A 13205-nucleotide genomic window follows, 5' to 3' on the forward strand; every position below is an offset into this window, starting at 1 on the left:
TTTCTTGTGATGAGAACTCTTAGGATTTACTCTCTTAACCATTTTCATATATAACACACAGCCGCGTTACTTATATTTCTCATGCTGTACACTACAGCCCTCGTACTTATTTATCTGATAACTGGAAGTCTATACCTTCTGACCACCTTCATCCAATTTTCCCTTCCTCTACCAACCTGCCTCTGGTAACCACAAATCTGATCTCTTCGTGAGTTTGTTTGGTTTTTAAAATAAATACATGTGTCTGTGATATGCAGAGTTCTCTAAAGCACAGGCAGGGGCTCATCTTGCCTGTGTCTAAGGACAGTACTGAATAGACCAAGCCAACATCGTCTCCCTTTATAGCTATGGTATTATACACAAAATACATATATTATTGTACTAAATGGTTATGCACATTAGTTAAAGTTATAAAACTTTTGCAACAGAATCATTATGACATATACAATGGAATGAGGTATGTGCTTTATTTGTGTTCAGGAGAACAAAAAAAATGATGGCCAGTCTGTATCCATATCTGAGAAATACTGAATTGACGTTAAGTCAATTTCTTCACAGCAGGACTTCTCAGAGCCTTGAATATACTAATATGAATTGTGATTGTCAAAGAGGGAGATAGAGCATGCAGTATTTTTAAAAATTATTTGAGAACCAAAACGTTTTTCATGAATTAACATCTCACACATTTTTCAGAGATTTTGAACTACCGTGGCTGTCTTCAGTAGGAAAGAGTGGAAACAAAAAGGCAGCGCAGCAGTGGGAGAATCCACTGACTCCCAAGGTGACAGAGAAAACCCGCGTCATCACCATGGCTCCATTCTGCAGACGACGGCAGTCTTGAGTAGTAAGCAACTGGAATTTAGTGGCTTGGCCACAGCGCTTACAAAGTACAAGGTCCAAGTTCAATCCCAAGCATTCTGGAATGTGTCTTTATGGTAAGTATCTAATGCCAGGGAAAGCTTTATTCCAGCAGTGAGTGGACTACCCAGTGATCTCTGCCCTCCACTTTCCTGGATCCCATCCATGTGCTGGACTGCAGGTAAGCTGACTCCACAGAGCCCTCCTCACCTGCATGGGCCCTTGTAAGTTCTCCCCACTCTGATCCTCTGAGCCTGGCTGCCCAATGCTACTAGTGGAATGAACTGAACCAGACTGCCACTTCCTCAAGGTAAGGACTCTGGGTTATTCACATTATTTGAGTCCACAAAGTATGACCAAATAAAAATTTGTGGATGACAGTTGACGCTAGAGATGATCTGTGATGTAATACCCACCAAATAACCCTCAAGGACCCAGAAGGATACCAATCCTTTTGATCCTTTTGATCAAGGATACCAATCCATCATGTGCTCTTTTGCATGAGATAATGTGATTCAAAAGCTGGACACGACTTATTGCCTAAACCACCACCACCACCATTATATGTACAGTTCAGTTCAGTTCAGTCACTCAGTTGTGTCCAACTCTTTGCGAGCCCATGAACCGCAGCACACCAGGCCTCCCAGTCCATCACCGACTTCCACAGTTTACCCAAACTCATGTCCATTGAGTTGGTGGTGCCATCTAACCATCTCATCCTCTGTCGTCCCCTTCTCTTCCTGCCTTCAATCTTTCCCAGCGTTGGGGCCTTTTCAAACGAGTCAGCTCTTCACATCAGGTGTGTACAGTGATTCACAAATGGTAAGACATCAAACAATAATTATTATTAATATAGTTGCCATTGTCCTGATCAGTGATTGGTCCATTTCTAATGACCTACAGTAACTGAGCCAGACCTAGCACTTTGCCGAAGTCCAGGCATCTTTATGTGGCACACTGGAGGTGGTTCTTGAAGTAGTGGAGAGCTAGCTTGAACTGGATCTTATCATTGGTGTTGGCCCGGTATATGCGGTAGGTCTTCTCCAGGGCTGCCAGCTCTGGGTCCTCCACTGGAGAATGCGGCTGGTGACCTATAATCACATCTGAGCAGGACCCCACGAGCAGACTCCCGAGCCCATCAATAAAGAACTCTGCCAAGAGAGGGGAAGCATGAGAAGGAAATGTGACCTTCAAGCCACAGACCCAGGGCCCTATTGCAGCTCCGGAAGGAGAGTCAGGGGACACGGTTTACACCCTTGGGGTGGTTCCACCCATGTGGAGCCATCTGCCCAGACTAATGAGTTGGAAGGACAGACAGTGATATGGATAGAAAGACACAGATTAGCTTCCAACTGGACGGAGCTGTGGACTCCAGGACTGAGGGCAGTTTAAGCCAGGAAGTTCACCAGCTGCAGTTACAGAGGAAAGGAAGTCTGGAAATGCAGTGCAGCAGGAGGTAGGGGCCAGAGCTGTAGGGAGAGGAAGGGGAAGGGTATCTCAGAGAGGTAGGAACAGCCTGTGGGAGGCAAGAAGGCAGAGAGAGTGGAGGGAGGCAGGGGAAACTGTGGGCTCCCCAATTTGGGGAGAACGGGTAAGCTGCCTGATCTGTGGCACACGGCCCGCCCTCCCTCCCTCCCCGGGGGAGAGCAGACTTCTGAGGTCAGTCCACAGCCCAGCTCCCTCTTCACTCTCCCAGCCTCCCCACCTGAGTGAGCCACTCGCTGCAGGCGGGGGTCAAAGCCAACTCTTTGGAGCCGCTCTGTGTGGGCCAGGAAGAAGTTAACAACGCCGCTGGTCACCACACAGTTGGGGAAGCCGTCCAGGGGCCCGAAAGATCCTGTCCGCCGATGGAGACAGTCCCCGTTCTTACTGTGCTCCAGGAACAGCTTAAACTGGAACATATTTCCAAGCACACTGCCACCTACCTAGCCAGTGGGCAGAGAAATCTGCATTAGAGAACAGACGATATCCATGTAGCCCCTGCCAGGAAGCCTTACTGGATTGAACCTGTTATGACAAGAATTACACCCTTTATCTACCCTTCAGACTAGGCCTACACCAAGTCCAAAGGGCAGACACCTCTGCTGTGCTTACCCTCCTGCAAGCTCACTCTTTCCACGTGGCTCAGTCCCTTCTGGTACCAGAAGCAGTGTTTGGGTGCAGGTGAGAGGCAGCCTGCATATGCAGGGGTCCCTATATGGACTTCCTGCAGCCAGCCGTATGTCTCAAGCTCCTTCCTCCCATTCTCTGTTCTTGGCTCACCTCTCTGCGCTGCCTGTCCCTGCACTCATGGGAGATGAGTGCATCTCTATGTTGGAGCCTAAGCAAAACAGGACAAGCAAGTGTATCGGTTCCTGAACCATCATAATCACCCAGAGGGACACAGCGGTCTACTGTCCCCTGTTCTTTCTCTCCTCCTCTTAGTAAATGGACTGAGTGTTGATGGACTAAATTAAGTTCTAGCTACTATCCCACTAAAGCTGAAAATTTCCCACTTCCCTTGCAAGTTTTGACCATGTGTCTAAGTCCTGGCTGAAAGGATGTGATTTAGAACAGATGCTTGCTACTTTTATAAATATCACACTCTTAAAAGAAAACTGCTTGTCTTTCAATTCCCCTCTTTCCCCATTTCTTCTGACCATACAGCCAAGGACAACAAAAATGGACGAACAACGGGGAATGGAGCTGGTCCAGGATGCCTCTGGAAGGAGAGTCCAGCACCAGCTCTCATTACAGGGGCAGGAACTGCACCTTCTATGTCATTTACGCTACTGTGATTGGGTCTCTAGAGACATCGTAGTCAAGCCAGACGCTCTGGGGACTGTCCCCTTGGAGTAAGGGATAACCATGGTCACTGTGCTACTTCTTATCCATTTTCTTTCTTTTTAACAGCTTTTTCTTTGACATATTAAAATTGTATATTTTGAGGTTATACATCTTCATTTTCTTTCTTTTTAACAGCTTTTTCTTTGACATATTAAAATTGTATATTTTGAGGTTATACATCTTGATGTTTTGATAGATGTATACATTGCAAAAAGATCACCACACTCAAGCTAATTAACAGATCCATCATCTCTACACAGTACAGTTATCTCTGCAAATTTCAAGATACAATGCAGTATTATTACATTTTTCTTCTCTTTCCTGTATGTGAATGGATTTTTGATGTTTTTGGTTTTTTTTTTTTACTCTCATTAAGGCTCCACGTGCTTTCACAGCTTTGTGCCATTTCCATGTTTGTAAGGGTGTGTGACAGAACCAGAGCCCTGCTTGCCTTCTCCCACCACGGCAGGGAGGAAGTTAGAAGTGATGCATAAACATGACATTTCAAAGACGGAACAATGGTGCGTTTGGGGATGGGGGTTGGTGTAATTTGCTCAAAGAAAAGTAAGAATGGAGGCAGAAGCAGAACTCACACATCTGACTCCCACGTGAAGGTCTCAGCCCCAGCGGCCCCTCATCTCCTCCTGCCCTGGCCCCTCCCCTCCTCTTCCCCACCCACCTCCTCCCCTGAACACTTCCCTCTCTGCCCTTCTCCTTCCCTTCCCCTCTGGCTTGTCATACAGAGGAGATAGAACCAGCAGCTCTCCCTTACCACATCCAGTTCGGTCTTCTCTAGGACATCCACCAGCACCTCAATCTTGGTCTTGTCATTGAAGAGAAAGTCATCGTCCACCCAGAGAACGTATTTGGTGGTGACCTGAGATATGGCCAGGTTCCTACCAGCAAACCAACCCTGTGAGTAGAGTGAGGTTAGATGGTGGTGGCCTGCCCTGCTACCTATCAGCGTCACCTGGCAGCTTTCTTGGTTCCCAAGAGCCACACTGCACTGTACCCCGAACAGTGATCGGGAACCTCTAGGTTAAAGGGAGTCCATGCCTCAGAGACACTGGGAAAAGGACAGGGGCTCTCTGGGTCAAAGACTGAGGCCAAGAAAGGTGAGAGAGTCCTTCCTTGGCCCTGTGGCCCATATGGACTGACGGAAGTCTCTTTTCACCTGACAGAGGCTCTGGGGCTCTCAAGCCCTTTCCCCTCATGGAGCCTGGAAGCTGTTGCGGGGGAAGGGGCACTCTGGTGTGTATCATGTCCACCTCCTCCTTTCTTTGAAGGAAGGTGAGTGGAGGAGATGCATCAGAGAGGGTGAAATGATAGGGATGAGCGGTTTCTCTGCTCTTGGACCTGCAAGCCAGGAAACTAGACTGTCAGACACTGCAAGTCACTCAGAAGGATCGCAATCAATTTCTAAACCACACGTGAGAAAAGGTGGATTAACCACCCTGTTAATGCAGAAAAGGGAAAGTGACCTGATTTCTCTGTGAATTTGAAGTCAGCAAAAGGACTCAGAGGAGAATTCCATACCCTCCCATGCCAGGATCTTGCTGCCTAGTGAAGTCTATTGAAGCTGGCCCCTCCGGGGTAAGGACCTGACTCTGACTGAGGCCCTCTTGTCCCAGGATTCAAGTGTCTCCCCACCCGGGAGGGACATACCTTGCCGTAGGGCATGGTGTAATACTCCACATGGCTGTCATTAATTTTCAGGGGCTCCTTGCTGTCATCAGCCACGATCACGGTCAAGTCTGGGTAATACTCACGAATGCTCTGGAGCATGGTCATGAGCTTGTGGGGACGGAGGAAAGTTTTGGTGGCAATGGACACCAGGTTTCTGAGCTTCCTCTCTGAGCAAGAAAGGGTAGACATCAGAGTTCTGTCTTTGGGAAGCCTCACTGTCTTGACTTGTGTCGTTCTGAGGGTTTCTCTATATCATGACCTCTCAAGTGTTTGTGGACCTCAGGCCTCTTGTATATAGTCAGTGCTTAATAAGAGTTCATTATAGTTGGATTAGAAGAATATATTTAAACATACCCTATTTGTTTTTCATGGCATCTGGTTCCATCACTTCAAATAGATGGGGGCAAATAGATGGGGGAAAAGTGCAAACAGTCTTGGGCTCCAGGGGAAAAGTGCAAACAGTCTTGGGCTCCAAAATCACTGCAGACAGTGACTGCATGAAATTAAAAGACACTTGCTCCTTGGAAGAAAAGCTATGACAAACCTAGACAGTGTATTAAAAAGCAGAGACTTCACTTTGCCAACAAAGATCTGTATAGTCACAGCTGTGGTTTTTCCAGTAGTCATGTACAGATGTGAGAGCTGGACCATAAAGAAGGTTGAGCACCAAAGAATTGATGCTTTCAAATTGTGGTGTTGGAGAAGACTCTTGAGAGTCCTCCTTGGACTGTAAGGACATCAAACCAGTCAATCCTAAAAGAAATCAACCCTGAATATTCATTGGAAGGACTGATGCTGAAGCTCCAATACTTTGGCAACATGATGCTAAGAGCCAAGTCATTGGAAAAGACCCTGATGCTGGGAAAGATTGAGGGCAGGAGGAGAAGAGGGCAACAGAGGACGAGATGGTTGGATGGCATCACCGACTCGATGGACGTGAGTTTGAGCAAGTTCCAGGAGATGGTAAAGGACAGGAAAGCCTGGCATGTTGCAGTTCATGGGGTTGCAAAGTGTCAAACATAACTTAGCGACTGAAAAACAATGATAATGATTTGTTTAAATTTTGTCTGTGTTCTATTCTAAAGTCTCTTTCCTGGTTCAGTTGGTTCCATTCTGCTGTTTCCTACTATCTACCTGGACGTTTCATTTTATGCTTGTCTGTCTGTACTGGGCTTGCATCCTGCTTTCATGCTAGGAGTTGAGATGCATAGAGCCTTGCCCATCAGGGGATTCGCTATGTAGAGTCACAGGTCCCAGGAAGAGGAGAAAAGCTCTAAAGGACTTGGACCTGCCCTGTTATCAGCTGCAGTCCTACGGAGAAACTTGCCTGATCTTTATCCTCTGAAAGATGTAAGTGGAAACAGGTCCACTTGGAGATTAGAAGCGGGTAGACCAGGTTGTGTGATTTATAGAAACAGTTAGAGAAAGGACAGCCTTTCTGTGGAAATGACCCTTGGGTCAAACAACCGTAGCTGCTGGTGTGTTTAGAAGATCTAGCCACAGAATGGAGCCATGCCAGCTGATAGACAGCTGGGTTGTCTTGGGGGGTGGGATCAGCTGGAGTTAACACATGCTCAAAGTCACACCCCACCAGCTGTTTGTGCCTGAGTGCAACAGAACCCCACTGCAGAGCCACTTTCTCAGAATGACAGAAGTCAGAGGTCATTCTGTTGCACCATTACCCAGCTCCTCCTGAGTCTTTGGGACTGAGTGGAAGTAAGACAGGAAGATAAGAGTACAGTCACTTCAGAAAAAGACTGGCCTTGGGCAGAACAAGCCTTGCAAACTAAAGAACAAAGGCCCTTGGGGTCCAAGTCCTGGGGGGTAGAAACCAAGATCACAGAAATAAAAGATTAACGTTACTTCTGGTCCACTTCTGAGTATAGTATAGTATAGTTGCCACAAGACAGGAAGCTCAACTGTAAATTTTAACCACATCTGTTCTTGGGCTTCCTTGCAGAAAATTCTCATGCATTTCTTCCCCTGCACAGAAACACTCTCTATTCCTGACAGCCATCATGCAGCCACCTGCTGCTGATCCGATAAATTTGATGATTTCTGGAAATTATCAGTGATCATGAGACAAACCATCCCTTTTGCTATAAAAGCAACTCACCCATTTTACCCGAGAAGCTGGCATTTTCCCTGCCTTCTCTCTTATGTACAAACTATCTCTGTGAATAAAAGGCTTTGCATGCTGAAGAGTCTTGTGGAAGTGATATTCATTTCTATGGTATGGTATGGTATGGTCCGAGAATGTGGAAAGGGCTCAGTAACAGAAAGAGGCATGTAAATCATGTTCAAGAGCGTGTTGAATGAAAGCCCTACCTTTTCTCTTCTCAGGCCACATGACAAGTTTGGTTCTTTCATTACAGTAAAGAGAGAATCAGGAGCCTGAGTTACCACAGGAGGTAGTCCAGGTGGGAGACTCCTGGCCAGGTGGGTGGTATAGCATTCTGCTTTGAGATTCTTTATTGTTCCAAACACAGAGCAATGATAAAGAAATATGCAAAGACAGAGCCATGTTCAAAAACAGATGACATTTCTTCCAAGGAACAGGAATCAAAAGCAGTGAGCAGAGTTGGAGCTGAGTCTGCTGCAATCTGGGGTCAGAACAGCAGAGGCTGGGAGGCACAGTTTGAGTGTTAATGGAATAAAAGTGTCTCATGAAGTATGTGGGTCCACAACCAGGGTTTTTGCTAGAAACCATGGACTGGAACCAGGCTGCACTCCCTCCAGCTCTCACGACATACTACCCGCTGGGCAAGGAACCTCAGAGAGCCATCATCCCCAAACACACCTCTGGGTTCAGAGATGACACCACCTCACACAGCCGTGTCCTGTGCCAAGCCACCCTCAGGCCCAGCAACTGGCTCTTCGGTGATGCTCATATCACTAGGGGACAGGGACCCCAAGATTGTAGTATATAATGATGGACTGAGAATCTGGGCAACTGTAAAGCTGTGAGATGGGAAGGAATCAGGAGAGAGAAAGAGGGAGAGAGGAGAAAACAAAACAAGCTTGTAAAGACTTGTATTCAAGATGAGCCACCAGCAAAAATCCCAAGACATTCAAAGAAAACTAGTTGGAAAGAACAACAGCCGACAAATCCACCCTGTGCTAGAAGAATCCACGCTAGATAGACAAACAATAGACGAATCTGAAAGGGACTTAAAGTGAGAATGTTTAAAATCTTTAAAGTGATAAACCACAGAATCACATAAATGAAAAAGAAAATATGAAACAAAACAGGCATAAAAAATGAGAATATTTAGATATGAAACCAACTTAAAATTATTTAAGATATATACAAAGAATCAGAAGGGAGACATGACTTAAGATACTAAAAAAAATTTTTAACAAGCGTAAGAGAATTCTATGAACAACTCAAAATATACAATTTACGTATATACAAATATACAATAACCTTAAGACAACTTTATAGAAACATTTTAAAAATTGACTCAATGTACATACAGATCAATAACCATTGAAGCAGTAGAGCTGTTAGTTTTAAATTTCTTCCCTTTCTCTCACTCTTTCCCATTCACATTCCCACCGCAACCAAAACTTGGACCAAAAACAAAAAAAGACAAAAGGACAGACAAGTTTTAATAAAACCCCAAGAGACATTCCTATTTTATTATAATTCAATTAATTTCAGCAAACAGTGAAAAAAGGAAAGGCATCTAACTTGTCTTATGAGACTTGTATAATATCGATAACAAAACTGAGCAAGGACATTATAGAAAAAGACAGTCTCAGTTTTGAATACAGATATAAGAATCATCTATAAAAATAGCAACAAATTTAATTCAGCATTTAATCAAATAACACACTGCAATCAAGATGGGTTAATCCCGAAAATGCAAGAACAATTTCAACAGCAGAAAATCAATGTAAGTCACTTCATGAACCCAGTTAAAGGAGAAAAATTATTTCAGTGGGTGCAGACAATTTCTTTGATAAAATTCAATATTTATTCATATAAATATGAAAACTCTCAGCAAGGAAATACAAAGCAGAAATAGAAAAATTCTTAGAAACAGAAGGAAAGAAGGAAACTTTCTTACCCTGACACATCTACCACACTCCTGCCCAGCAAACGAGAATAGTGGCGTAACACTAGAATGTTCTTAAAGTCAGGAACAAGTGAAAGTGTGTGCTACCACTGCTGTTATTCAACACTGTACTGAAGATTTTACCAAAACGCATTAAGAAAAAGAAACAAATGATAAGAATTGTAAAGGAAGAGATAAAAATCATTTGTTTAACAGACTCTATATGTTTAACAAAAAGTCACTAATATGTGTGCAAGAAGGATGCCTATTAAGTCCAACATTCAAAAATCACTAATGTCCTATATACTAACATCAGTTAAAATGTAGAACAAAATCCAATTTATAAAAGTAAAATAAAATATAAACTACCTAAGACCAAATCCAATAAAACGTACAATTCCTTTACAAATAAGACTACACAATAAATTACCGAAGAACCTATGAAGAGACTATGACATGGAGAGTGTCACATGGAGAGATATAGCAGATTCATGGTTGTGAATATTCAACTTCATAAAACTGTCAATTCATCTGTAATTAATCAACAAATTTTGGAAAATTCTAATCAAAATCTCAATGCATTTTGGAGGATCTTGATGAGCTGATGCTAAAACTCTAATGAAAAAGTAAATGACCAAGAAGAGCTAAGAAGATTTCACTAAACGAAGTACAGTCATCCTGCAACACAGAATTTATCTGCACTGGATAGAAAACCTGTTATAAAGCATATGGAAATGTGTAAAATGAGCCCCAGGATACAGATCAATGTGCCCCAACAAAGGCTGGTTCAAACCCCTGCATACAAAAAGCTGTGTGTGTGAGTGGCTGGCTGTTCCAGCGCGACAAGGCTTAGACCACTTGGTCCATGGTGGTGGGACAATAGGCTCTCCATGTGTAAAATATTAGGTCCCTATCACATGCCACGCATAAACACAACTTCTAGTTGGATTAAGTATCTAAATGTGAGAAACAAGCATATGTAACTTTTGAAAAAAAATGCAGGAGCATATGTTTATGGCTTCAATGTAGGGAAGAATTTCTTGAATTAAGGCAAAAAAGCAAAAGCTAGAAAAAAAGAATCAATCAATTTTATTAAAGGATAAAGTTTTATAACACAAAAGACCCCAGAAGCAAAACCAAAAGACAAGCCATGGACTGATGAAAGGCCAGAAACTAGAATTTTATGCCATACAATGTGATAAGTTTTATGAAAAGTTCAAAAATGCAGTATACCATACTGTATGCTCTGTGTGTGCACATGTGTGTAGGAATAGAAATCTACATATTAAACATCTACATATTAAACATGTACAGAAACCAGGAAAAGAAAGACCATGACTGTTGGAAGAAGGGAGGGAAATAGGACTGTGGAGATTTCCATTTTATGGGTAATACTTCACCTTTAAGACAAATCTGAAGCCAAAAAATCTTTTTTGTGAACTTCTTGTGCTGATTTCTTTTATTTTTGAGATAGTTATGATGATGTTAAGCACATACTGTAAATTCCTCTCCGTAGATATTTAATCCTATTGCTTTTAAATAAGTTATATTTTTAATAGAATCTATCTGAATATGTTATATTTTGAATATATAGGAAATATTGTCAAAAATGCCAACTAGCTCAAAATTCCAAATATACTGAAAGTTATACCATGAAAATACTTCTTCCCATCTCTGTCCCCAACATTTTGGTTCCTCCCCAGGAGTTTACCAGGTATTACTAACTTCTTGTTTATTTTTCTGTAATCAAGCAGTTACGTCATCTTTTTTACCCCTTTCTTTTTACAGAAATAGTAGCTTACTTTTCACTCTTTTGTACCTTGCTTACATCTTGGAAAGCATTTTGTATCAGTATAAAAAACACTTCCGGCTCATGTTTTCCTCCTCTGTCTTTCTGAATGTCATTGCATGGCATTTCATTATACCCATGGACCACACTTGATTTAACCCCTGGTGACTCAGATGGTAAAGAATCTGCTTGCAATAAGGGAGACTCAGGTTCGATCCCTGGGTCGAGAAGATCCCCTGGAGAAGGGAATGGCAACTCACTCCAGCACTCTTGCCTGGAGAATCCCACAGGGTGGCAAAGGGTCAGACATGTCTGAGCGACTAACACACACAACCATTGTTAAGGTTTTTGTCATTGCAAATAATGCTGCAATAAACACCCTCAAACAAATGTCTTTTCACACAGATGTAAGCATCTAAAGGATAACTCATACAAGTGGAATCGCTGACCCAACGTGCATATACATTTAAAATGTTGACAGACATTGCTAAGTTGCTCCAGAAGGGTTGTGCCAATTTACATTCCTACTGGCAGTTTAAAAGAATGTTTCCTACTCCTCCTCCGGGACTTTTTGATATGGATGTAGTTTTCATTTGCACTTAGTGTGACACTGAACATATATTTTAATGACTGAAAGTATTCTTGAATTTAATTTTTTGTGAACTGGCTTATTCTTCTCTTATTTGCTCTTTTCTTACTGATTCACAACATCACTGACTCAGTGAACATGAGCGAGCAAACTCCGGGAGATAGTGAAGAACAGAAAAGCCTGGCATGCTGCAGTCCATGGGGTCACAAAGAGTCGGACATGACACAGAGATGAAACAACAACAACCTACTTTATAGGACTACAGTGAGAAATTATTTATGTCTTTGGCCACACTGTGCAGCATGTGGGATCTTAGTTCCCTGACCAGGAGTCAAACCAGTACCCCCTGCACTGGGAGCATGGAGTCTTAACCGCTGGACAACCAGTAAAGTCCTCACAAATGCTCTTAAATAAAATTAGATCTTTGACTTTGTGTTGAAGGTATTTTCCCCCCAGTTTGTCCTTTGACTTTGCATATGGTAGATTTCTGTCCAAAAAAATTATTAAAAATTTGGAATTCCCTGGAAGTCCAGTGGTTAGGACTCCATGCTGTCACTGCCGAGGGACGAGATTCGATCCCTGATCAGAGAACTGAAATCCCAAAAGCCACGTCAGAGGCCATAAAGAAGAAAAACAATTAAAAATTGTTATGTATTTTATGTTTCCAGTCTTTTATGGCCTTTGGGTTTTGTGTCACATTTAGAAAAATCTTATAATCCAAAGTTGTTTTTAAATTCCTTTTTCTTTTTTCTAGTTATTGTTTAGTTGCTAACTCTTTGGGACCCCGTGGACTGTAGCCTGCAAGGCTCCTCTGTCCATGGGATTTCCCAGACAAGAATACTGGAGTGGGTTGCCATTTCCTTCTCCAGGGGATCTGCCCAACCCAGAGATCAAACCAGGGTCTCCCGCTTGGCAGGTGATTCTGAGCCACCAGGGGAGCCGTATTTTGAATACTTATAAAAAATCAGGATTTTCTCTATTGGGAGTTTATCTTGATGTGAGCTGTGAGATATATTCAACTTGTCATTCTCCATATAGCTACACAGTTATCCCACATGATTTCTTGAATAATCCATCTTTTCCCCTCTTTAATTTGAAAAATTACCTTTATCATATGGTAAAATTTCAACTTGTCTATTTCTAGATTTCTAATTTGATGCTATTGATTCCTCGTCCAGGACCACTCTGTTTTTATAATTATTCTCCTACTCTGTCTCAGAGAGGATCCCTTCTGAATCTCATCAGTAGTCTATAGGACCCACTATGGAGCCCCAGGAACAAGGGCCTTACCTGGTCCAGGGTCATATAACTTAGGCATAACAGGAAAGCGGATGGTCACTGGAAACTTGGCCACTGAGGAGTTGGACTCCAGACTCACTGGAGGGAGAAATAAGGT

At 42.9% G+C, this 13205-nt stretch overlaps 1 protein-coding gene across 4 annotated transcripts in view; it reads right to left on the reverse strand.

Moving 5' to 3' along the window:
• Positions 1-448: 448 nt before the first annotated feature.
• The window catches only part of B4GALNT2 (beta-1,4-N-acetyl-galactosaminyltransferase 2 (SID blood group)), a 75775-nt gene continuing 63018 nt past the window's right edge, over positions 449-13205 (reverse strand). For all 4 annotated transcript variants that reach the window (XM_070773308.1, XM_019982450.2, XM_019982449.2 and 1 more), the window contains exons 7-11: positions 13100-13186; positions 5350-5537; positions 4457-4597; positions 2564-2783; positions 449-2009 (exon numbers count right to left, since the gene is read on the reverse strand). In XM_070773308.1, the coding sequence (XP_070629409.1) occupies positions 1804-2009; positions 2564-2783; positions 4457-4597; positions 5350-5537; positions 13100-13186 (842 nt within the window). In that variant the 3' untranslated portion in view covers positions 449-1803. The remainder of the gene's footprint in view (positions 2010-2563; positions 2784-4456; positions 4598-5349; positions 5538-13099; positions 13187-13205) is intronic.

Source organism: Bos indicus, chromosome 19, assembly GCF_029378745.1.
Source record: "Bos indicus isolate NIAB-ARS_2022 breed Sahiwal x Tharparkar chromosome 19, NIAB-ARS_B.indTharparkar_mat_pri_1.0, whole genome shotgun sequence".
Classification (NCBI taxonomy): Eukaryota; Metazoa; Chordata; class Mammalia; order Artiodactyla; family Bovidae; genus Bos; species Bos indicus.